At 58.3% G+C, this 23,001-nt stretch overlaps 1 protein-coding gene across 1 annotated transcript in view; it reads left to right on the forward strand.

Moving 5' to 3' along the window:
* GRIK3 (glutamate ionotropic receptor kainate type subunit 3) overlaps window positions 1–23,001 on the forward strand; it is a 222,287-nt gene that overhangs the window by 155,397 nt on the left and 43,889 nt on the right. Inside the window, exons 6-9 of the mRNA XM_025419889.3 lie at window positions 5,862–6,035; window positions 6,831–6,974; window positions 11,986–12,093; window positions 15,356–15,469. Coding sequence (XP_025275674.3) covers window positions 5,862–6,035; window positions 6,831–6,974; window positions 11,986–12,093; window positions 15,356–15,469 — 540 coding nt within the window. The remainder of the gene's footprint in view (window positions 1–5,861; window positions 6,036–6,830; window positions 6,975–11,985; window positions 12,094–15,355; window positions 15,470–23,001) is intronic.

Below are 23,001 nucleotides of genomic sequence, written 5' to 3' on the forward strand. Positions count from 1 at the left end.
ATCCTCCTTCCAGTCCCGTTGGCTTCAGAGTCCACCTCGTGATCCTGCCTCTCTCTGTCCATTGGCCAGCGGAGGCTGCGTTTCGGAGGGCCGCGGTGTTTGGCACGGATCTCCTTCCCTTTAGGAAACTTGCATCACCAACTCTTCGCCTCTGAGAAAATTCTCGAAACTTGCCTCTTCCACGCAGAAGACAGTTTAATTACCCCAGCGGCCACTATCTGTTGCAGCCAGCTTCGAGCCGTTCACAGATAACCCTGCGTTAATCAGCCCCAGCTGAGCCCCTGGTCCGTGTCATGTGTAGGTAGAAGCCTGGAGGTGAAAAAAGAATTATAATAAATTAATAGATAAGCAATCACAATTAATGCCACTTCCCGGCAATAACAGTTATATCATGGGAAAGATATTTTCATCTGTCATTCCTTAAGGCAATGTTTTCCGAGCTTCAGCTTCTACCCATCAGACCCATGGGGTGCTAATGAATTAGTCTATTATGTTATGCTGAATGTTTCTAAAAGGTCCCTCGTCGATACTGAATTCAGCGTGTCAACATTTGGCATCGAGAACAGCAACTTTTTGCCAAGCGACAAGGTTGTGCACAGTTCACCGTGCGCGGCGCTGGGGGGTCTCGGCCCGGGGCGATTTGGACACGGGATTGGAGCTGGACCAAGAGGCCTCTTGGGCAGCTCCCTGGTCTTCGCCGCCCTCGCGTCCCGGGAGTGGGGACACTTGGTGCAGCAAACCCTACGACTCTTTGCGCACCCAGGCTCGGCGTGACAGGGAGGGAGGGGACCCCAGCCGTGAGGCCCGAGCTCGCCACTGTGTGAGCGTCCGCGGACCCAGTGCTCCATCTGGAGCCTGGAAGGGCTGGTGTCCGCAGCCCCCGGACCCTCCACCCAGACCAAAGATGCCACCCCTCCCAGAGTCTGGTTGGCCTCAGGTCCCAGAGGACGGTGAACCAAGGCACGGATGCCCTGGGCAGGCTGATGCTTTGGCATCCTCCAGGCCTCACGTATCCATGCAGTCAGCCTGCATGGGAAGGGGCTGTGCCCCGTGCGGGGGCGGCGTGAGCCTGGCACCCCTCTCCCCCACCCCCCGGAGGGAGCAGAGGTCAGCTTCTCTTCCATGACCCCTGCAGTTAGCTCTGGCCCCAAACTCACAATCTCGAATTCTGCAAAACAAAACTGCCCAACCTTCCCTTACCTGCCTTCATGGAAGGTGAGCTGTCCCCTTACAGGTCCCACCCTCCCCCCAGGCAGTTTACCCAACCCTGCCTCCACCGTCCCAGGAGAGGAGGATGGGAAACACCAGTCTCCCGGCCCACGCCCTTCCCAGTGCTGTTTAGCTGCCCCCAGAGGGCGACTTGGCTGGCTGACCCTTCCTCTTTCCATGTTGCGTTGCAGGAGTATTTGGCTCAGGGGCTCCTGGGGGGAGACAGACACTATGAGTTGTTATCAGAGGGGTGAGAGCCAAGAGGTCTCAAGATAAAAGCAGAAGCACCCACGACCCACCCTGTTGGGTGCGTAAAGGAGCAGTCAGGGGAGGCTTCCTGGAAGAGGTGCCATTTGAATCGGATCTCAGAAAATAGCCCATGCAAGAGGGTTGAGAAGAGAGACCTCCCGGCCACAGGAGAGAACATCTGCACAAATGCTGGCACGGGGGGGATGAGGGGCTGCACGGTGGGGTCAGTGGTCAGCGAGGAGGGGGGAAGGGAAACAAAGGTGGTTTGGTTCCGGAAACAAACGTGGGGGAGGATGGGAGGACAAGTGAGGCGGGAGGGGCCGAGAGCTTTGTAAGCTAAGGACCTTGGAGTCATTCTGAGAAGGCAGTAAGGATCCAGGAACACCGGAGGGACGGGCTGGGATTGATCCTTCCGAAAGGCCCCTCTGAATGCTGTGTGGACGGAGGGAGAGGGAGGTGCTCGGGACCCCGACTGCCTGGGTTGGACTCCCTTGCTCTCCAGCCGTGAAGCCTAGACCTCTCTGGGACTCAGTTCCTTCCCCCAAAATGGGGTGATAAGGACTCCCTCCTGGGGCAGGGTGGAAATGAGAACTCCAGGGATTAGTGCACGGAGGGCACCTGGAACGCGGCCCGCTGCTCTAACGTTTGCTACTAGCTCAGGGTGATTGTTTCTGTGCCGCCCCGACGGGTGAGGCAGAAAGGCCTCAGGAATGTCCCTGGGGCTGCATCCCGTGGCTGTCACTACCTGCTGCCACAGGGGGCAGAAGACAAGTACTTGTCAGACGCTTACCTGGCGTGGGCCGTGCACCCGACGTGTCCTGCGCACAACCACGACCCCGTTCCTTCCTCATGACAACCCCACCTGCTAGGTCCCGTTGTCATCATCGCCAACACTTGGCAGCCGAACCCACCCAGGTAGGGAGGGTAGGTGTGCCCAAAACCCAGATGGCCTGGCTTCGCGGGCTGCACACCTGACCTTTGCCCGGGCTGTCTCCCGTGCCCGTGCCCGTGCCCCGTGCTCAGGACGGGGCTGCAGGGGACAGAGGCACCCCCCCACCGCTCCCCTCCACCGCTCTCTGATTGCACGCCTGCCCCCAGCGAGGTCCCGTCGGGAGCAATGACTTAGGTGAGGGGCTTCTCAGGTCACAGGGTTGCCAGGCCGCGCCCCCACACTCTCTGTGGCCTCTACGTCCCCCCGCAGAAAAGCTCCAAAGACAGTTGTGATGTGTATCGTGTGTTTGGTAACCCCTGGGGACCTAAGAGCGTCGGAGTTTTTGAATAAGACAGACGGTGGTGTACAACCGGCTCTCCCTGTGCACGGGAGGGAAATCCTGGATTTGCGGTGCTTCTGATTCCCACGGAGAAATGCTCCCACCGCGGCCGGGGTCAGGCTGCCAATGTGAGGTCGCTGGTCGCAAAGAGCTGAGAAGTGCTAAGGTTGGCTCCCTCAGGCCAGCGCGAGCCAGCTCCAGCATACCATCGAAACAGCCCTGGGTTCAAATCCTGCTCTGCCTTTCAGGAGCTTTATGGCCTTCGGAGAGTCACCTACCTCATGCCTGCACCCCCGTTTCCTCACCTGCAAGAGGTCACTACCATTTAAGCAGCTACTTTGCAGGAGTGTCGGGATGGGATGGTGGGAGGGTGGGCACCTCCACTCCCCACTGACACTGGCCAGGCACCCTTTGGCTCATCTTGCCAAAGACCCTACCTCCTGCTTCCCCCCCGGCCCCTTGCCCATCCCAAAGTCTGGGCCTAGAATCAGTGCCCTATGTGGTTGGGCAAAGCTAGGACTAAATTTTCTTGCCCGGGGTTCAAGTCTGCTCCAGATCTCTCCCCGATATCCTACTCCCTGAACCTTCGAAGAGGAAGCCAACACCGTGTCTTCCAGAAAGGGCCCATTTCGGGGGTGCAGGAGCCGTTTAGCATTAATTAGGAACATCCGAGAGACCAAATGAAGTCAGCGCCACACAGAAGAGCTGCTCCTTGGGCTCATGGTTCCTTGAGCCACCATCGAGTTAACCGGAGCTTGGGTCGTGACGGCCTGGGTCCCATTTCCGATGACTGCAGCCATGCAGAGAAAAGTATGGCCCACGGGGAGGGGCGGTGGCTGCCATTCTCTTCCAGGAAAGAAGATGTGGACCAGGGGCCAGGACAGAAGGCAGCTGGACGAGGGTGGAGCCAGGGGAAGAAGACACAGTTGCCCAGGAGGACCTTAGGACTCCTGTTTCCCCCCCTGGGAGGAAGGGAGCAATCTAGATTATCATAGTGTGTTTTGCAGAAAGTGAAGCGTCATCCACGCAAATATAGGATGAGCACGTATCAAAGATGAAGTCCGTTCGCTAACAAGGGAACCAGTAGGGTGGCAATCAGAGAGCTTTTGGGGGATCGGGTTTTTATATGGAGGGAGATGCACAGAGTCAGACTGCTCGGCTAGTCACAAAATGCATTCCTGTCCTGCAAGGGCAACAAACCACAGCGTCCGGGCTTGTCTTCTCAAGGGGCAGACAGCTCCAGGGTAACCCAGAGCCCGGGGCCAGTAGCTGACCGTGGCCTCCGTGCCCGGCAGGCCTGGGCCGGGATGCTTCCACACGGCACGGAAAGGACACGGTGCTCACCTTCTGCCTTAATTACAAGTTTGGGGCGTTTTTCTTGACAAGACGGAGCTCTCCCCTACGTCCCTGCCACTGTCCCTTCCCCTTAGCCTAGCTCCCCGGCTTCTTCCCTGCATCCCCACCCCATCGCTCTCTGCCTCCTTGCCGCCACCCCCCCCCCCATTCACCTCGCCCCAGAGCTGGAGCTGCAGATCACCTGAAGTTCTGCCGCCCCACACATTAAGGCCTGGGGTGGGGGGCCCACTCATTACATCAGACGGGTGAGGCCTGGCCGTGGACAGACGGGCTGCCTGGGAGTCAGCCACCCCGAGGAGGCAGGGGGTGAGGAGGCCTGGCTGGTGATGTAGGAGGTGAGCAGAGAGAAGAAGGCAGCAGTATTCCTGGAGTCCCAAGCACAAAGACTATTTTTTATTATTATTATTGAATTATCACCGACCTGCAATGATATATTCATTCCGGGGGTGCAACATAGCGAATCCGTATTTTTACGCATTTACTAAATAATCGCCCCCGAAGCTGTGGTTATCACTGGTCACCAGTGACCGCCCCCTTGTTGACTGCAGTCCCTAAGCTGCACCTTACCTCCCCGGGACTGACTTATTTTATAACCGGAAGTTTGTACCTCTCGATCCCCTTGACCTGTTTTGCCCATCCCCCCACCCCTCTCCCTCCAGTTTGCTCGTGTGTTGTCTGTTTTGTTTTAGAGGTTCCACTTATAAGTGAAATCAAGCGGTATTTGTCTTTCTCTGTCTGACTTCACTTCGCATAACGCCCCCGGGGCCTCGCCACGGTGTCCCAGAGGGCAGGATCTCGTTCTTTCTTGCCGCCGAGTTATACTTCTACTCCTCTTGACCCATTCATCTATCGATGGGCACGTCGATGGCTTCCCTCTCTTGGCTGTTGCAAGTAATGCCGTAGTGAACCTAGGAGTGCACTGATGTTTTCAGATCAGTTTTTGTTTGTTTGTTTGTTTTTTGGTTTCTTCAGATGAATACCCAGAAGTGGAATTGCTGGATCCTAGGGTAGCTCTATTTTTAATTTTTTGAGTCCCCCACAGCAGGTGCACCGGTTTGTATCCCCACCAACAGGGCGCAAGGGTTCCCTTTTCTCCACGTCCTCGCCAACACCTGTTGGCTTCTTTCTGATTGTGCCATTCTGACAGGCGTGAGGCGGTCGCGCCTCGTGGTTTTGACGGGCATTTCCCCGATGATGAGTGACGTGGAGCGTCTTTTCAAGTACCTCTCCCTTTCAGCCCGTTCATTTCTCTGATGGTTCCCTTCACGGTGCAAAAGCTAGAAAAGAGTATTTTAGAATAGCCTCTTGCAGGGGGCGGGGAATAAAATAACTGCCTTCAGCTTCCCTCTGGGTAACTTGGAGAAGCCCAGACCCAGAGCTCTTGGTCCCCGCCGTTGGAAATGACCGTTGTGACCATTACCAAGCTCCTTTGATGTTCTGGGCTGGGCCTTGGGAGTGAACTGCTGCACCAGGTCCCATAAAGGAGGCACGATCCCCATTTTGTAGACGAAGAAACCGGCTGAACCCCTTGCCGGAGGTCCGGCAGTGAGTACGTGAGGTCAGCCACCAGGCAGAGGCAGTTCCAGTCAAGCCACGTCCGATGCTCCTGCAGGTGCTCCATCACCCGCAGGCCTCCCCTCCTGCAGGGCAGGGCTCTGCAGCCTTGGGCTCTGGGCGCTGGGAGAAGGAGGTGTGGGGCCGCGGTGGCCGGGGTGAGGGGTGGCTGGAGCTTATAGCAGGCCACACCTTTATTTACTGGAACCTCTTTCTGTCAAGGATCTGTATGCATTAGACCTGGAGCCCTACCGCTACTCTGGGGTGAACCTCACGGGGTTCCGGATCCTCAACGTAGACAACCCGCATGTCTCGGCCATCGTGGAGAAGTGGTCCATGGAGCGGCTGCAGGCGGCTCCCCGGGCAGAGTCCGGCCTGTTGGATGGAGTGATGATGGTATTCCAGCCAGGGGCCAGAGCCAGGGCCTCCCTTCCTCTCCCCCAGCCCCAACCCCTGCTCCATTCTCTCTTCTTTTTTTTTTTTTTTAAAGATTTTTATTTATTTATTCATGAAAGACACAGAGAGAGAAAGGCAGAGATGTAGGCAGAGGGAGAAGCAGGCTCCAGGCAGAGAGCCTGATGTGGGACTTGATCCTGAGACCACGGATCACGCCCTGAGCCAGGGGCAGGTGCTCAACCGCTGAGCCACCCAGGTGTCCCTCCATTCCCTCTTCTATCCTCTCTTCTCTCCTCCCTCCCTATCTCTTTCTTCCCTTGCACCACTTCCCCTCCTAAAACCTGCCCCGTATATCATCAGCCAGACCTTAGGAACACAAGGAGTCAGAAAGTCCCACCCCAGGGTGGTAAGGGAGGCTTGTAAGCGCAGGGACAAGGACATGGGGCCCTGGGCACGAAGGACTTGGAGCTGTGACCAGCTGGAGCTTAGGGAGGCAGGAAAGGAGAAGGTGTGAATGGGGCCCAGGAGCAGCAGGAGTGATGGAATGAGGTAGGAGAGTCTGGAAGGAGAAGGTCTGAGCTACAGAGAAGATTGGAGTTGGGTGTTAGAAGAAGAACAGGGACGCTCATGCAAGTCTGGCCTTCACTGGGGGCATGGATGGGGTCACTGGGGGCCTTTCCCTGGTCAGGACCCCAAGTGCCTGGTCGGGGAAGGGAAAGGGGACAGAGCAGGTCGGGTCAAGGACGCTCGGGCTTTGGGAGCTGCTCTCAGGCAGGCCCTGTCCCTCCCCTCCAGACCGACGCGGCCTTACTGTACGACGCCGTCCACATCGTGTCTGTGTGCTACCAGCGGGCACCCCAGATGACCGTGAACTCCCTGCAGTGCCATCGGCACAAGGCCTGGCGCTTTGGCGGCCGCTTCATGAACTTCATCAAGGAGGTGAGTGCTCCCCTGCAACCCCCTATACCCCCCCAAGGCCACCTCCCCTGGGGGTCTTTCGTGTTGCAGAGCAAAGACACAGGTGTGGTGTCAGGAGGACTTGATTTCCAGGCCACACAAACCTGGGCACATTGGTTTGCGTGTCCCAGCCTCAGTGTCCTTGGGCAAAAATGGGCTGGACAGGACCAGTCTTACAGGGTGATTGGGAGGCTAAGGTCATGGCACGTGGGAGGTTCTCCGTGGGTGCTCAGCAGTGTCAGCAGGACCTGCCTGGGCTTTCCGGTGCAATGAGGGTCTCTGCCTCTGGCTGTGTGGCCCTGGGCAAGCTAGAGAAACTGGCTGAGCTGTGATGGCCTCATCTGCAAAAGGGGGTACAAAGCATGCCCCCCAGAGGGATACCAGAAAGCTGAGATGAGACGCCGTGTAGGGAAGGGGCTCAGGGCAGGTGCAGGGCAGAGGAGGCTGGCTGGATAATCAGCCCTCCAAACTCCTCTTCATGTCCTGGGCCCCCCGGCCTGGCTCTGCTGGCACCAAGGCAGCTGTGAAGAAGTCCCATCCGTGGGGCTGCTTCAGGGGATCCAGAGAGCAGAAATCTGTCCTGCTGCAAGATGACCATTGGCACTCGCGATGCCAACTGGTAATTCTGAAGGACCCTCCATCGTCATTGCCCTTGTAAGCTCTGGATTGCAGTTCATGGTTCCCGTTTTATGGGTGGGGAAGCTAAGGCCAAGGCCAAGCAAGCATCCTGCCTGCCTCACAATTAGCTATGTGACTTTGGGTGAGAGGATTAACATTTTGATCCTCAGTTTCCTTGACTGTAAAGTGGGCATAAAGAGTACTTGCCTCAGTGTCGTTGAGGAGACGGTGTGCAAACTGTACACAGAGCATCTAGCCCAGCACATGGGCAGAGTCAAATCCCAGTAAATGGTGGATGAAGAAGGCTCGGGGAGCAGATCCAGGCAGGGTGACCCCGGGTCGGAGGGAGTGACATGTCCGGGCAGCTCCAGGTGCAGTCGAGGGAAGCCCCCGAGGCGGGTTGTAGCAGCCACACTGGACCGGGAGAGAGGCAGGCTGCCTTGAGCCCTCGTTCGGCTACTCAGCAGCTAGTTGTGTGGGCCTGCTGGGTGCCAGGCACCGAGCTGTGCCCCGGGATCCAATGGGGCTGAGATGGACGATCTCCTGCGTGCGCAGAGCTCATAGCCCGGGGAGGGAGCAGACACGAGCCGAGTCCTGGCATCAGGAATGCAATCCCACGGGCAAAGGAAGGCAGCTGCAGGAGGGTGACAAACGCAGGAACCCACCAGCGTACAGTCAGCAGGCAGGGCAGCTTTCCCGCAGGTGCCCGGTTCACCATCCTGCTTAGGAACGGGGCTGAAAGGAGCAGGGATGGGGCACGGGCCCGTGGAGCTGTCTGCCTCTCCCAGTGGGGTGGCTTCACGTGTGTCCGAGACGTCCCCGGGTGTCCGTGTCCTCACCTGGCAAGCGTCATCCCACCGTGGTGGTGAGGGAGGCATGAAGCCCTTGGCACCAGCTCCCCTCACATCTGGAAGGGGCTCCATCCAGGGTCAGGTATGTAGGTAGGAGAGCATCGGGATGGTCCCTTCTCCTCCCGCCCCTCAAAACTGCAGAGGAAAGCTGCTTGTCCAGTGCCCTGAGCAGGCCTGGTTAGCCTGGGAGAGCACCCGCTGGTTCTCGGGGAGCCCTGGGGCCTGACGCCTAGCCCCCTGTGCCCCCTCCATCGGCAGGCCTCTGCCTGAGTGGCCACAGGCCCCTGGGTGGGGGTCAGTGACCCAAGCCACAACCCTGGGACCTTATGAGCTGCACAAAAATGCCTTCGAAGCTTGACCCACGTGTTAGCGGTGTGATCTTAGACCAACTGCTGAACCTCTCTGTGCCTCCGGTCCGACTCTACTCTGGAGATTTTTCCTGGGGTTGTTGGCAGGAGGAAGCGAGTTAGGGTGTGTGTGGAGCGCTTAGGCCAGAGCCCGGCACAGAGCGGAGGCTCGACAGGGTGGCTGCTGTTCCTGTTGTTTGTGTCGTCACCACTGCCCTCCCCGGGGCTTCTTGTTCCATGATGGGTTTCCAGCTAACGAGGATCTCTGGGCCACACGGCTTCTGGGGGCCCCCACTCTGCTTTCCCTGCACCCCTTGGAATTTTTGAGGCTCAGCGGTGAAGGGCGGTGGAGACGGAGGCCCGGAGCAGCCACGTGGCTTGCCCGCAGTACCGCGGCTGCCCGAGACCGGGACCCAAGTGCCCCTGCCTGAGCCCGGCACCCGTCTTCCCTCAGACCATTTCCAAGTCGCCCGCCTCCCGCTCTGACTGCATGACAGTAAATCATTTTAAAGACTTGGCATTTCCGAGAGGAGCTGGGAAATACCAGGCCGGAGTTCAGAGCGCGTGAAGCATCTTTCATTTAGCGAGTCTTGAGCGGTGGCTGGAAGGGGCGGGCAGGCCGGGAAATGTCACGGGGAGGAGCTGCCGGCGCTCCCTGCCCCTGCCCGGCCCTGCCCGCCCTCCCCGCCCGCCCGCCCGCAGGCAGTCGGTGCCCCTGCTGGCATTTAATCCCTCTGTAGCTGACAAGGGGGAAGGCTTCGCTGAGTGCAGGTCTGAAGGCACCTGCTGTGATTTCCCCTGGGGGCTCGGAGGGAGCGTGAGGGTGCAGAGGAGGGGGAGCCAGCCTGGGGGGTCAGGGGGAGCTGAGCCGCTCTGTGAAGCCATGAACAGTGGTCTCCACCTTCTCTGATCTTTGCATCCCTGGCCCCAGCCCCGTGTCCGGCCCCCGGGCTCTAGAAGCCTCCCCCGCAGGACTTGGGCACAGTGACCCGAAGCTCCTCAACGCCATCCCTGCAGACCAGGATTGTGTCCTGCAGATGACTGTTGGCTCAGTCCCCCTCTGAGCTTCGGTGTCTCCTCTAATAAAATGGGGGTGACGGCGACACCCACCTGGGCAGGATCGTGATGAGACAAAACCAGGGCATTCGGGGAAGGAGGTTAGCCCGCTATGACAGGTCTCTATGGAGGCCTCGGGCCCTGGCCCGGTGACCAGCCCTCCTCCCAGCCAAGCGCCAGCCCGAATCCAGGGGAGCCCCGTGGAAGGAAACAACCAAGGGGAAATGAGGGGATGTACCGCTTAGTCGGGATGTGTGCGCGGCACTCGCTACGCACGTGATACATTTTCTTTTAACACCTAGGTAATGGGTCATCTTCCCCTCATCCCGTCCAACTCGTTTTAGGGCCTTCTGGACTGCTTCCAGGCCCTGCCCTCTGCCCGAGTTAGTGTACCAGGCCCCACCCCTCTGCCTGAGTTAGAGTACCGCACCCTGCCCCTCTGCCCAAGTTATTGTACCAGGCTTCTCCTCTGCACACACTGCGATGTCTTCCAGCTGCCCAAGTGCTTGGAGAAGCCCACAGCTTTTACTCTGGCCTCCAGGGATCCATGATCCTGTGAACTTGGATGTCACCTTGTGAGCGGGAGCATAAGTGTCAGGGATGCTCAGCTAGGGAAAGGCCCTGGAACCCTTCTCAGAACCTAAGAGGCATCATGACCCCGGTGTGGTTAGTGACGCTCAGGCCTTCCCCTGCCCCACAGGCCCAGTGGGCTGTGTGAGCTCCAGGTTTTCTCCTGTCCTCCAGACCCCAGCCTTTCCTGGTTACCAAGGACTCCCGGATATATGGGTTTGTCCTCCAAGACGCAGAAAGCCTGTGGCATTTTAGGCATTTACCTGTGTGCTCGCAGCCTCCTACCTCCACGGAGAAGGGAGAGAGAGGAGAGAGGGAGAGAGAGGCTCCAGCCTGGGTGGTGGGGCCCTGGGACCCGAGGGGCAGTGTGGAGCTCTCATCCACCCTGTGAGCTTGGGCGAAGTGCCTGCCTCCTCCTCTGTGAGATGGGAATCGTGACCTCACCTGGCCCACCTGCCGGGGCTGTGGGTTACCCGCCCTGAGCAGCGGGAAGTACTTTGTGGGCATCCCCTGGGCCCACAGGAAGGCTATTTTCTAGAACAGAGTCAGCAAACCTTTTCTGTTAGGGGCTGGATAGTAAACATTTAGGCTTTGTTGGCCAGATGGTCTCTTTGTGACTATTCAGGCCTGCCCGTGGCTGCGCCAAAGCAGCCAAAGACCATGAGTAAACACACGGGTGTGGCTGTGCTCTAATCAACTGTTTACAAAAACAGGCGGCGGGGGAACGTGGGCCGCCAGCCACGGTTTGCCCACCGCTGAGCTAGAAGAGTGGGGCTTCTCTCAGCTTGGGTCCCGCGTGCGCTCTGGACCTCTGCGTCTCTGTGTTGATGTCGTTAAGGGCAATGAGAGATCACAGAAGCTCCCAGTGGTCCAGGGCTCGGGCTGTACGTACCGCACGCTGTCCGAAGTATCTTGCGGGATTTCTCTCATTCCACCCTCATGGCATTTTGGTCCTGTTAGGATTTCCGTCTTGGAGATGAGGAACCCGAGGCAGAGGGGCGAAGTGGAGTCCCCGAGTTCACACAGCTCACTGCGGTCGGACCCGGCATTCCGACCCCCGTGTGCTTAACCGTGACCCCGTGGGGCTGGAGCCCCGGGGACAGTGGGGGTGGCTTCTCTGCCTCCTCGGGCTCTACCCCAAGTCTCGGTCCTTCCAGCCAGGGCCGGCTTGGCCTCTTGCCTTTTCTGCCTCCACGCGGCTCTCGCCTGCCCCAAGCCGCCCGCCTGCCTCCTTGCCCCTCTCTGGGGACCCGACACGGGCTCCCCCCCTCCTCGTCGCTTCAAGGCGGGGGCTCATTTGAGTGCATCTGAGATCGATGTTGTACACGAGAAGGTGCAAATGTAAAGCTGGCTAAAGAGCATAATAGAATTTATGGAAATCGCTGGCTCGCACCACAGCCCGAGCAATGATGGAGGTGATTATTAATTAATCATGGTCTTGGGGGAACAGTATCGGTGCAAAGAGTAATTAAAATGAAGCATTGTACAGTTGTACCGAATGATGATTTATGAGCCCGAGGAATTGCCGCTCTCCCCTCTCCCTTCCGGCAGGCTCAGTGGGAAGGATTAACTGGACGGATCGTCTTCAACAAAACCAGTGGCTTACGGACGGATTTTGATCTGGACATCATCAGCCTGAAGGAGGACGGCCTGGAGAAGGTGCGCGGGGCTCAGGAGAGGGAGGGACGAGACCGTGGGGGCTTGATGGGACCCGGTGTGGCCTGGGCCTGGACCCTTCGGAGAACGTGACGGGGCGGGCAGGCTGGACGGGTGCAGACCCCAGCGGCCCGGCCATGGCGGACGCCCCAGCTGTCGCCCCTTGAGCGAGGGCCACCGGGGAGGCTTAACCTAGGAAAAGTAACAAAAGGCTCGGGGTGCAGATGGACAGACCTGACTTTGGGTAAGAGAAACTCTACCCACCAGGGGGTGCCTACCTGGGGAGTAGTGAGCTCACTGTCACTGGGGACGTTTAAGCAAAGATTAAGCAACGTGATTGGTTGTCTGGGAACCGGAGTTGGTTCTTATCTTTGGAGAGATGTTGAAGCACATGGGTTCTGAACTTCCCACCCTTGGTTTCTAAGGCCTCAATGATTCCAGGGGGGTGGACCTCCGTGTGGCCACCATCAGGTATTTGTCATGAGGCCACTTCTGCTCTCTGGGAACCATCAATGTATCCTGCTGGGCTGAGGAGGACACTCAGCATGAGCCCCTAGTTCTCCACATTCCTGGGACCTTGGGGCCGGGGGCTCAGCCACCCCGTCTCACACCAGGACATCTGTCCAGCCCGGGGGTGGGGTGTACAAAGAGCAAGGAGCAAAGCCAGGAGGGGAAGGGGCCGGCTCTGATGCTCTGATGCGCTGGGCCTTCAGGATGCCTTGATTACTACTCTCCTGTCCACCCGTCTGCCCTGGGCCAGGCCTCTCCCTTGGGTGATTTTAGCACCCAGCTCTGGCTTCTCCACCCCACTTTGTGAGCCTCCAGCCATCCTGAGTGTACGCACACACACACACACACACACACACAGCCTCCCAAAGCCCAGCTCTGCCCTGCTCCGTGGTCCCCTGGTGCCAAGTTAAGCTCCAGCCTCTCCCCTGGGCCTTTATGGCCTTCCAAGAATGAACCCACCCTACCTCTCCAGTGCCCCCAAAACATTCCCCAGGGCCCAGTCACCCCCACTCCCGCTGGCCTGTCCTTTGCCCACCTGGTGGCCCTGGTTGTAGGCGTGGCCACCATGGCCTAGGTGGCCTCTGTCCCCCACGTTCACTCCCTCAGGCACACGCCTAGCTCTGGCTGGGTTGTACCTTGTGGCCAAGTTGACTTTCCTCTCTTCTGAGTTTCCCTCGAGCTCCTGGGGACCCCCAGACTGGGGTGGCCAGAGAAACCCCACCTTTCCTCTGCCACATGTGTCTGCTAGGGACAGAGGCTGTGGCCTGTGCTCCTAAGATCAAGGATACCAGTTGGCCCAGCCTGCTCACACTGCGAGTCCTCATGGAGCAGTCTCCCGGCCGCTGCTTAAACCCCGGCGGTGCTGGGGGGCCCTTCCTCCTCCTCCAGGGAGACTGCAATGGTTTTCGCTCGAGTGGCATCTCATTTTTGCTCTCACCTGTCCGTCTCTGGGGATGGCCTAAAATTCTGAGGATGGCAGTTAGCTGCCCACTCGGATGCACGCAGCAGACGTCGGTAGAGGCTCGGGCGAGTGCTCTCCATCTGAGCCTCCACAGCATCCTTCTTCCCCGGACAGAGTGACTGTAGCTAACACCCAAGGGAAGCCCACCTGCTGCACCAGGACCAAGGCTGACCTGCGCCCTCCAGGGGCTCCTACTCTCAGCCACCTGGCGCGGGGGGCATTACAGCCTCTGCAGGGCTGGGGCCTCCTCCTCGGTCCTAACTGTTCTCACATCCCCCGGGGCACCTGGTGCCTAGCAGGCCATGCAGTTGGAAGTCCACACCGGCTTGCTGGAGCCGGGGATCCAGCTGCTCAGGAACCGCTGGACAGGTGTGCTGCTAGGGACCCTCGTGCCCTCGGCCCACTTGAGACAAGAGCCTCTTTGACGCGGCCTGCGTGTCTCTCCTCTGGGCTCTGGGGAGGGGTCTGCACAGATAGAAATCCTGCCTGGAGAGGGTGCTAAGCCCAAACACAGCCACCCTGCCTCTCGTATCATGGCTTCTGTTTGCTAAGCCGGGTCACAGCTGATCCCGCCAGCTCCCGCCGGTGGCTCTGGGAGGATTAGGGCCGAATTACCCAGGCATAATTACACGGCTCCCTGCTATCTGCTCCGCGCAGCTCTCTGAATGGGATGTTTGCACTCGGCCTCTCTGTTTAATTGATTAAGTTTCCTGAGTGCCCCCCTGCCTCCCCCCCCCAGCTTGGCCAAGGACAGAATGGGCCTGCCAGCACCTTCCTTGAGGGAGAGGACCTGAGAGGGGGCGGAGCAGGGCAGAGTGGGGCCCAGGGGGTTAGAAGGATTGGTGAACTCCGTCTTCCCGGCCTCTTCCAGCCTCGGGCCTTGTAGCAGCAAGGGCACTGGGAGGACATGGATGATGCCACCTTGGCCGCCACGTCGGCCCACTTTAGAAGCACCACCACAAAGCAACCTGCCTTCCAGCCCAGCGGCCACCAGGCCTGCAGTGAGGGTCTCCGCTCTGGGCTGCCACCCCCGAAACAGCTACAAAGACCAGCTCCTGCCCAGCCTGCCTTCCTGCGTGTGAACACGCCTCATCAGCTGTTAACCCGTTCTGCAAATTTATTATTTTTTAAGATTTTATTTATTTATTCATGAGAGACAGAGGGAGAGTCAGAGGGAGAAGCAGGCACCCCACGGGGAGATCCCAATGCGGGACTCGATCCCGGGACCCCAGGGTCATGCCCTGAGCTGAAGGCAGATGCTCAATGCATATGAGCCACCCAGGCACTCCCCACAAATGTTCAATGAGCATCTCCCTTGCTCCAGGCCCTGCCCTCTGCTGCGGAGGGTGGGTGGCCCCAGGGAGGAGGCACTGAGTGGGACCCAGTGACTGAGCAGCTGGGTGATGGGCATCTTCCCTGGGAAGGGGGAGGCCCAACAGGCCCAAATCGCCTCTGCCTCAAGACCCTTGGTTTCCTAGTGTTTCTGCTCTGCTCCTGATGAGGCTGAGGTCCCTGGGCTGTCTTTGCACTCACCTTCTCCTCTGCAAGTTCCCTGCCTGTTGTGCGGAGGTGGCCAGCGAGGCGGGTGGTGGCCATCCTGGGAGACTCGACACCTTGAGAGCCGCCTCCGAGATGAAGAGAGGTGGTGGGGCTGTCAGAAAGGTCAGCCTGCAGCACGTTGGCCATGATGACGGTGCTCCCAGGAAGGAGAACGAGTCGATGGCCTTGTTGGTGTGGAGGAAGGACGGAAAGACGGGGGGTTCACCCTTGTTCTCCATCTGTCTGTCCATCCAGGTCGGCGTGTGGAGTCCCGCGGAGGGGCTCAACATCACGGAGGTCGCCAAAGGCCGAGGCCCTAATGTCACTGACTCTCTGACAAACCGGTCCCTCATCGTCACCACCGTGCTGGTAAGAGCCTGCAGCCCCGCAGGAGGAACTGTGTGAGCTGGGGACGGGCCAGAGGGACCCCACCCAGCATAGACAGGGCACCTCTCAGGGCTGCTGCGAGGCTGGAAGATGGGGTGGGGGTGGAAACTTGGGGGATCCCTCAGCAAGCCCTCAGTCATTGGAACGCAGCGACTGCTCATGGTCACAGGCCAAAGACCCCAGGGGGTGACTGTTGGTGACCTCTTCCCCAAACCACAGTGAGCTGGTCCTCAAGACCTGCTTGGAAAAAAAAAAAAAAAAAAAGACCTGCTTGGAAGCCCATCCGCAGAGGCCTATGGGTTTGCAACCCCCACCTCCCCCACCCCGGAGCCCAAGTATGAGCCACCATGGGGTTGAAGGAGGGAGGTTAACCTGCCCTCTGCACCAGGACTCAATGGCCCACCTCTTCACTTCAGTCCCCAGGGCAAAGGCCCTTCTCACTGGTCCCCCGGGCTATGGTGGGTGCTGTGGCCACCCCCAGAAAGCCCAGCCGGTGCGGGAGCCCACACACATGCCACAGGCCACAGGGTCCCATCCCCAGAGCTCTCCTCCATGCTCACCCCACCTGCCACCCTCCCTCCAAGCCCCAGGACTGAATAGCGCCTCCTTCTTCTGACCCAAGGAGGTCTCTCTGCTCCTTGGAGCTCAGGATGGACAGAAGGCCATTGCTATGCCCTCTCCCCACACACTAGCCCTCCTAGAAGGCCTCTAGGGTGTCCAAAGACCCCATACTCTTCCTGGGGACCCAAGCTGGGCCATCCTGGGCAGAGGCAGCCTGATGACCACCCAGCAGATTCTCATCAAAGACCTTTTGAGGACAATTTTGTCATCTTCTCCTTATAATAAAGCACACACAGTACAATAAATGCAACACGAATAAAACAAATCCTGTATAAAACAGAGGGCTCAACCCGATTTGGAGTGCTTGGACAAAGTAAGGCTGCCCCGGGATGGAACCTGAGAGCAGGGCAGGGCACCCAGCACTCGGCCCTTCTGTGGTGCTGGAGCTCAGTTGCCCCATGGGATGGTCCTGTGCTCTCCTTCTAGTGTGACTTGGTGGACCGGTGGTGCACACGCTGGCGCAAGAAGGGACATAGTTGTTAAACCCCATTCTCCCAGGAAGCAGCCTATACCAGGGGTAGTAGCAGCTTCTAGGGAGCACCTGTAGCCTGTGGATCTCACCCCCAGTCTCCAGGGTTAGCACTGAGAGGATCCCGTCAAAGGTGATGGAGTCCTGACAGTGGTCATGGACATACTCGTGACAGAGCCAGGGTGAGAGGGCTGGGGAGACACCTGCTGCCCCCCCCGGTTTGGGCATGAGCCCTCCTCCCCCAAGCATTTCCCCCATCACCATACATCCTGCCTGCCTTTATTGATCAAATTTTTGTTAACTAAATACATATATATATATATTTATATATATATATATATAAATCAGACTGCTAAGACCATTAAGTCAAAAGATTTCATTAGGAACAAGGGAACAATTGTGTAAAAAAACAAAACAAAACAAAAAACTAGAAAGATTAAAAAGAGACAAAAAAGAGCAAAGGGATTAAAGACTGATGAGCAATTGAGGGGACATTGATGTGGATGGCAAACAGAAGAGAAGAGAGTTGAAAGGGAACGAAATGAAAAGGTGAAAAGGAAAAATAATAACGAGAAAAAAATGAAAAATAAGGCACAAGATGAAAAGGGAAGCCATCAAGGAAGATGAAAAATTAAAATAAATAATTAACAGCTCCAGCTAGACAAGGTAAAAAAAAAAAAAAAAAAAAAAAAAGGACGAAATGTCGGAAAGCAAAAGGATAAAAGTGAGACAAGGCTAAAATATAAAAGGGTAAAAATGAAATAATAAAAAGGTGGTAAAAGATTAAAAAACAGAGATGCATAAAATGTGAGATATAAATAAAACACTTTGCACAAGACAAGATTAAGAAAGGTGCAAAGCTAGTGTGCTGGGAGAGATTAGGAGGAAGGGCGATGACGTGGGCCCGATGATTCAGCCACAAAACAATGCCCTCGAGGGAGCGGTGAGGTCCCCGGAAGGATGCAGGGTCACACTCCTGGAAACACCACCGGTACGCGTTTTATTAAAATGGCAGCAGCCAGATTTCAAGGGCATAAGACTTCTGCAAAGGCGCACAGGTGTTGTCTACACCCGCAGAGGTGGGACCCAGCAGATGTCCCCTTCTCCAAGCTTCTGGATCAATACTCACGGCTTCTTGCAAAGGCCCCGACCTGATGCACTCAGTCCCTCGCTGGGAGTCCCACCCGCCAGCTCTCAGGCACTGGCCACCCCATCCCCCCCGGGATAGGGAGCTGACAAGCCCCTCTTGGGCCACGGCCCCACATACACCCCCAGCTGACCCGCTGCCCCTCGTACCTGCAGACACGAGTCCGGCAGCTGCTGGGGACAGACGTGCCTTGCGACCAGGATGTGATGGTTGAGAGCAGAGACCTTTGGGTCTGAGCCCTGGCTTCGCTGCTAATTAGCTGTGTGGCCCCCAGAAAATTGCCGAACTGCTCCGTGTCTCAGTTTCCCCACCTAAAAAGAGGTGATCATAAACGTGTCTCCTTCTCAGAGGAGAGAGGCTGAGGGGTTCATAAACATAAACGGCGCAGAGTGCAGGCCAAGTGATAGCTGCTGCTGTTGCGAATGACCCTACCGCCTCCTTGTTTCCTCACTGGCCCCCCAAGTTGTCGGGGGTGTGACCTTGGCCACCCGAGTCCCTCCGAGCTCCAGTCTCCTGCTCATACATCTGACTCCAGACCCAGTCAGCACTTCGTCGTCTGCTTTGCCCAAAGTCTGAATTCCTGGGCCCCCCGACCCTCCCCGCCGGCCCCCGTCGGCCTCAACCTCTGGCAGGGCTGCTGACCCACTCGAGGCAGATGTCCCACCAACGGTCTTCACACCATCCCGCAGCGTCAGACTAGGGGTGACCCCTGATTGCTCCGTGCATCCCCACGGCCCAGAGCTCCTGGAGGGCAGGGTCTGCTTCACCCTGTAGGTCAGGAAAGCTTCCTGGAGGAAGAGAAATGGCCAGGGTAACATCTGGACGATCCCTGACGGAGGTGGGGACATGGGATGTGACACACAGCCTGTGCACGGGGCTCCCGGAAGCTCTCTCCTTCCAGCTGAAAATGCCCTCAGAGTCTGCTGAGTGAGAGGCCCACCCCCACGCCAGGACTGGCCTCGGGCCTCCTTCACGACAACCTAGAGCTGGTCCAGATTCCCTGAAAGTCTCCGTGGGGTATGCATGTGTCAGAGCCCTGAGGGGTGCTCTCAGACTGGGGCTCTTTGGGGCAGTCGTGGAGAGGGCCCAGCCCCAGCTGCGCTGGCTGAAAACCCAGCCCTGTGCTTGGCAGCGGGGAAGCAGGGCCAGCGAGGACCCCCCTCCACCTCCCTCCACCCTCCAGAGTGCTGGGGGGCCTGGCCTGCCTGCAAGTGTGTTGTCCGGGCAACGGCACTTTGAGTGACGGCAGGTACCAGAGCAGAGTTCAGGAACATCCAGCTGCTTTGCCCCCAGAGCATAGGGCTGGACCCCTAATGAGAGGGGTTTCTGCTCACCCTGTTCCCGGAATCTGGGCGTGCCAGAGGCCCGCGCTCCCCATGAGCTGCCCTAAACCTACCTCCTCTCCTCCCCTTTCCTGAGCCCTGGAGTTAGGAGCCAAGGGTGCCCTTAGCCTGGATGCACAGATGGACAGAGCCCTGGCCCCTGAGAGCTGCAGGTGGCCTTCCCCGTGTCTGGGGTCGAGGGCCTGGAAGCCTCCCCTCTCCCGCTCCCCTTTCTTCCCCGGGCCCCAGCTTCTGTTCTGGTTCTGCTCTTCCACGGCCTCATGAAAAATTCATCCACTCCAACCACAGCTCACACACCGAGAAAACACACCTGGCTCGCTCCTGGGGGCCCTGCCTTTGAAGGTTCAGAGTTCTTTGGGCTGCTGAAGAAAGCAGCAGTGATGACACGTGTGCGGGTACATGTGTGGGTGTGGGCCTGGGCCAGCCACACGTGGGTGTGTGGGTACACACTGATGGGTGTCTGTGTGCCATGTGCACACTGTGACCACCTGAGAGTCAACGGCCAGGCAGGTGGGACCCCTGTGCACACTGTGACCACCTGAGACTCAACCACCAGGCAGGCGGGACCCCTGTGCACATGTGACCACCTGAGACTCTATGTCTAGGCAGGAGGGACCCCCGTGCACACTGTGACCACCTGAGACTCAACCACCAGGCAGGAGGGACTCCTGTGCGCATGTGACCACCTGAGACTTGACGGCCAGGTGGGAGGGACACCTAGCCTGTGGAAACAGGAGAGGCAGAAAAGCAAAAGAAGGCCAGGACGTGGGCTGGGAGGACCATCCCGGGCCAGGACCAGTCTAGGCCCCACTTGCGGGGGAGGCAGGACTCCCAGTGCTCTGTCCCGGTTCTAACCAGCAGAAACCATGGCCTTGGGTCCAGGGCCTTCGGCCTCCACGGCCAAGCAGGCCTCAGCAGACAACGTCCAGAGCGTGGTCTGGCGGGGCTGGTGGCATCGTGTACACAGGCGCACGCCTGTACGGATGCATGTGGATAGGGCCTGCATCACCAGGGAGCTCAGGGGTGCAGGTGTCGGGCAGCTCACCGTTGGATTCGTTCCCCCAAGACCCCTTCCAACTCCACAGGTCCTGCCGCCGGGAGAAGCTTGCTTAGCGCCAGGCCCGGCTCTCACGTCAGTGTAAGCGATCAGAGTGGAAAACCAGACTAAGAGCCCTGGCAACGAAAAGTCGGAAAAGGTTATTTTTCTGGACCCCTGTTTCCTGTGACTTGTTGAAGAGAAATATTACCCGGCTCCCAGAGCAATAGGAGAGCGTAAAGTTATGAAATTGAGGGCACCTTCACTGAGCAATCGATTAGCAGCCGAGAGAGCTTGTGAATTGGCTGTCTGGACATTTCCAGTAATAAATTGTGAAATAGTCCATGAATAAGTAGTTGGCGGAGTTCAGAATTACCCCCTAGGAAATGTTGCAGGTCTGGAGACACATTACTAAGGCGAGCACCATTTTAATGCTCTGGGCTTTGGCTGTTAAATATGTATGCCATCCGCAGAGCACTTCCCGAAATTAATGGCATTTTACAGCTGCTCCGAAGGCAGCGTATTTATATGGAGATGTATAGATTCTGGGGCTGTGGTGGCTTCACAAATGAAGTGCTAATTTTAGAGAATAGACCCAGGGAGGGGCGCGGAGGGAGGGTCAGAAAGTGAGCCGGCTCAGGGCTCAGGGACCTTTCCGGAGAAAAGGTTTTCCCAGCTCTGGTCTTTAACCTTTGGTGACCTTGGGCACGGTCTCTAGGCCGGAAAGGGCCCTGCGGTCGCAGGCTGCCCAGCACGCAGAAAGAAGGCAATGATATTAATAAAAAAAAAAAAAAATCAATCAATCAGCCGTATTGGCAGCTGACGTTTGCCAGGCGCTGTTGTAAGCGCTTTTCACAGATTGGCTCGTGTCCTCCTCTCGACAAACCCCGTCTGGTGGGTTCTAGTCTTACCCCTAGTCTACTTACAGAAGGAGGTAGGTTGTGCCCAGGGACCTGTGTGCGTGGTTGGTGACTCCCCCGGGAGAGACAGTACCTTCTCTCCGATTCTTTCCTCGAGCTAACATCAGGGCCTCCAGGTACGGTGGTGCATTTTGTTCACTGCACAAGAACGTGCAACCGGAAGGAGGGGTTGGGACTGAAGCTCCGGCCCCCAGTCCTTGCTCACTGCGCCCCCAGCACCTGCCCCAGCCCCACCTGGGCTCTTCTCGCCAAACTCGTGCGTGAGCTGCCTGCGTGGTGGCGGGTCGGGGTGGGAGGCACGGAGATTCGGCGCAGAGTCGGGCCGAGGACCCCGTGTCTCACCCAGTTAGACCGAGAAGTGGTTTTCTCGGGATCCCGGGGCGGGGGGGGCAGGAGCCCCCAGCCTGGCCCTGAAGCATCCCAAAGGAATGTTGAAAATCGAGAGTAAAGGAGCCCCGCGGTGGGATGGGATTTTGGAAGGTAGCAGTACCAGGGGGTCCGGGGGCCAGAGAATGGAGCCCACCTGCCACAGCGCGAGCCCAGCAGGAGGCTGCTGGCGGGTTTGCGCCCGAGGAGCCCCAGTAGGGGTCTTCTCCGGGGCCTCCCATGGCTCACTCCGCCCCCGGGGCCATGGTGTCAAAGGCAGGGCCGAGCTGGTTGACGGAGTGACGACGTGTGCCCTTCCCGCGGGCATGTGCACGAGGGATTCCCAGTGCACACGCGCTCAGTCAGCTGCTGCTCAGCCTCCGGGGCCTTCAGATAGGTGAGGGGTCGGGGGGACGATGCCCAGATGGCTTTGGGGAAGGTTAGGGCCCAGGAAGAGGCCAAGGGGCTACAGGTGGGAAGAAGTGCATGCAGTGGGACTCCATCAGACTGCAGTGCAACCCCTGTGTGACCCGGAGCCACTTACTGACCCTCTCTGAGTGTGTTTCCTCGTCTATGCTACGGGAGTAACGCCCCCCGTCTTGCAAGCCTGTGAGGCCTGAATCAAGCAGCCTGTGAGAGTGCCCAGATCCGTGTCTGGTGAATAGTAGGAGCTCAGGAAATGCCGAGTTGGCTCAGGAGTGGCTCGTCCAGCGCAGCTTGGGGACGGGGACTTGTCGGTGAAGCTGGGGGCACGGGGCCCGTGGAAACACAGATGTGTGTGCTGACCTGGACTTCGGGGCCGGGCCACGGGCCTGGATTTTGGGACGTCAGAGCCCTCGGTGCTCACTCCGTAGGCTCCCTTGTCGGGTCCGTCCTGCCTCCTCCCCCCGGTTCTCCCCAGGGTGACCAGGGGCTTGCTTCCAAATGAGAAATCAGTCAGACTTGTGGCTCTTCCCAGCCCTTTGCTGGCTCCACATCGCCCGGCAGGGAGGAGCCCTGACATGGGCCAGCGGGCCCTGTGCTCTTCCCCCTGCCACCCCGAGCCACCTGCCGAGGACCCTGCACCCACCAGGGAGAGGCACCCTGGGGCTCAGGGGCTCGGGCTTTGTGAGGTGGTTAAGCGCTTGCACTCTGGGCCGACACCAGCCAGAGTTCAGATCCTCTCCTTGCCCACAGGGTGAGCTCACGCCAGTTGCTCGTCCTCCTGGGGTCACTCTCTGCAGCTGTAAGGTGGGGTTATGGGTCCCCACTCCCCCGGCACAGTGAAGTCGGGGTTTAACCAGGCAATGCTGCGTGTCTGTCTGGGAGCACTCCCGGCTGGGCGGTGTGACAGGGCCAGTGTGTCCGCACGCAAATGCAGGCTCTCGTGGTTGTCAGCGCTCACTGATCCTCACGCTGGGGGCTGAGATCCCCGGAAGGAGAGAGAGGTAGCAGGGGGTGTGGGAAGCCATCAGGGGGAGGTGTCCGGGAGGACCCTGGACGGAGGGTCTTGTGCAGCCGGGTTCCCACACATGAGCAGATATCAGAATCCCCTGGAGGGCTGTTTTTTTAAAAAAATTTTATTTTTAAGATATATTTGTTCAGGGATCCCTGGGTGGCGCAGCAGTTTGGC

This window comes from Canis lupus, chromosome 15 (genome assembly GCF_003254725.2).
Source record: "Canis lupus dingo isolate Sandy chromosome 15, ASM325472v2, whole genome shotgun sequence".
Taxonomy (NCBI): Eukaryota; Metazoa; Chordata; class Mammalia; order Carnivora; family Canidae; genus Canis; species Canis lupus.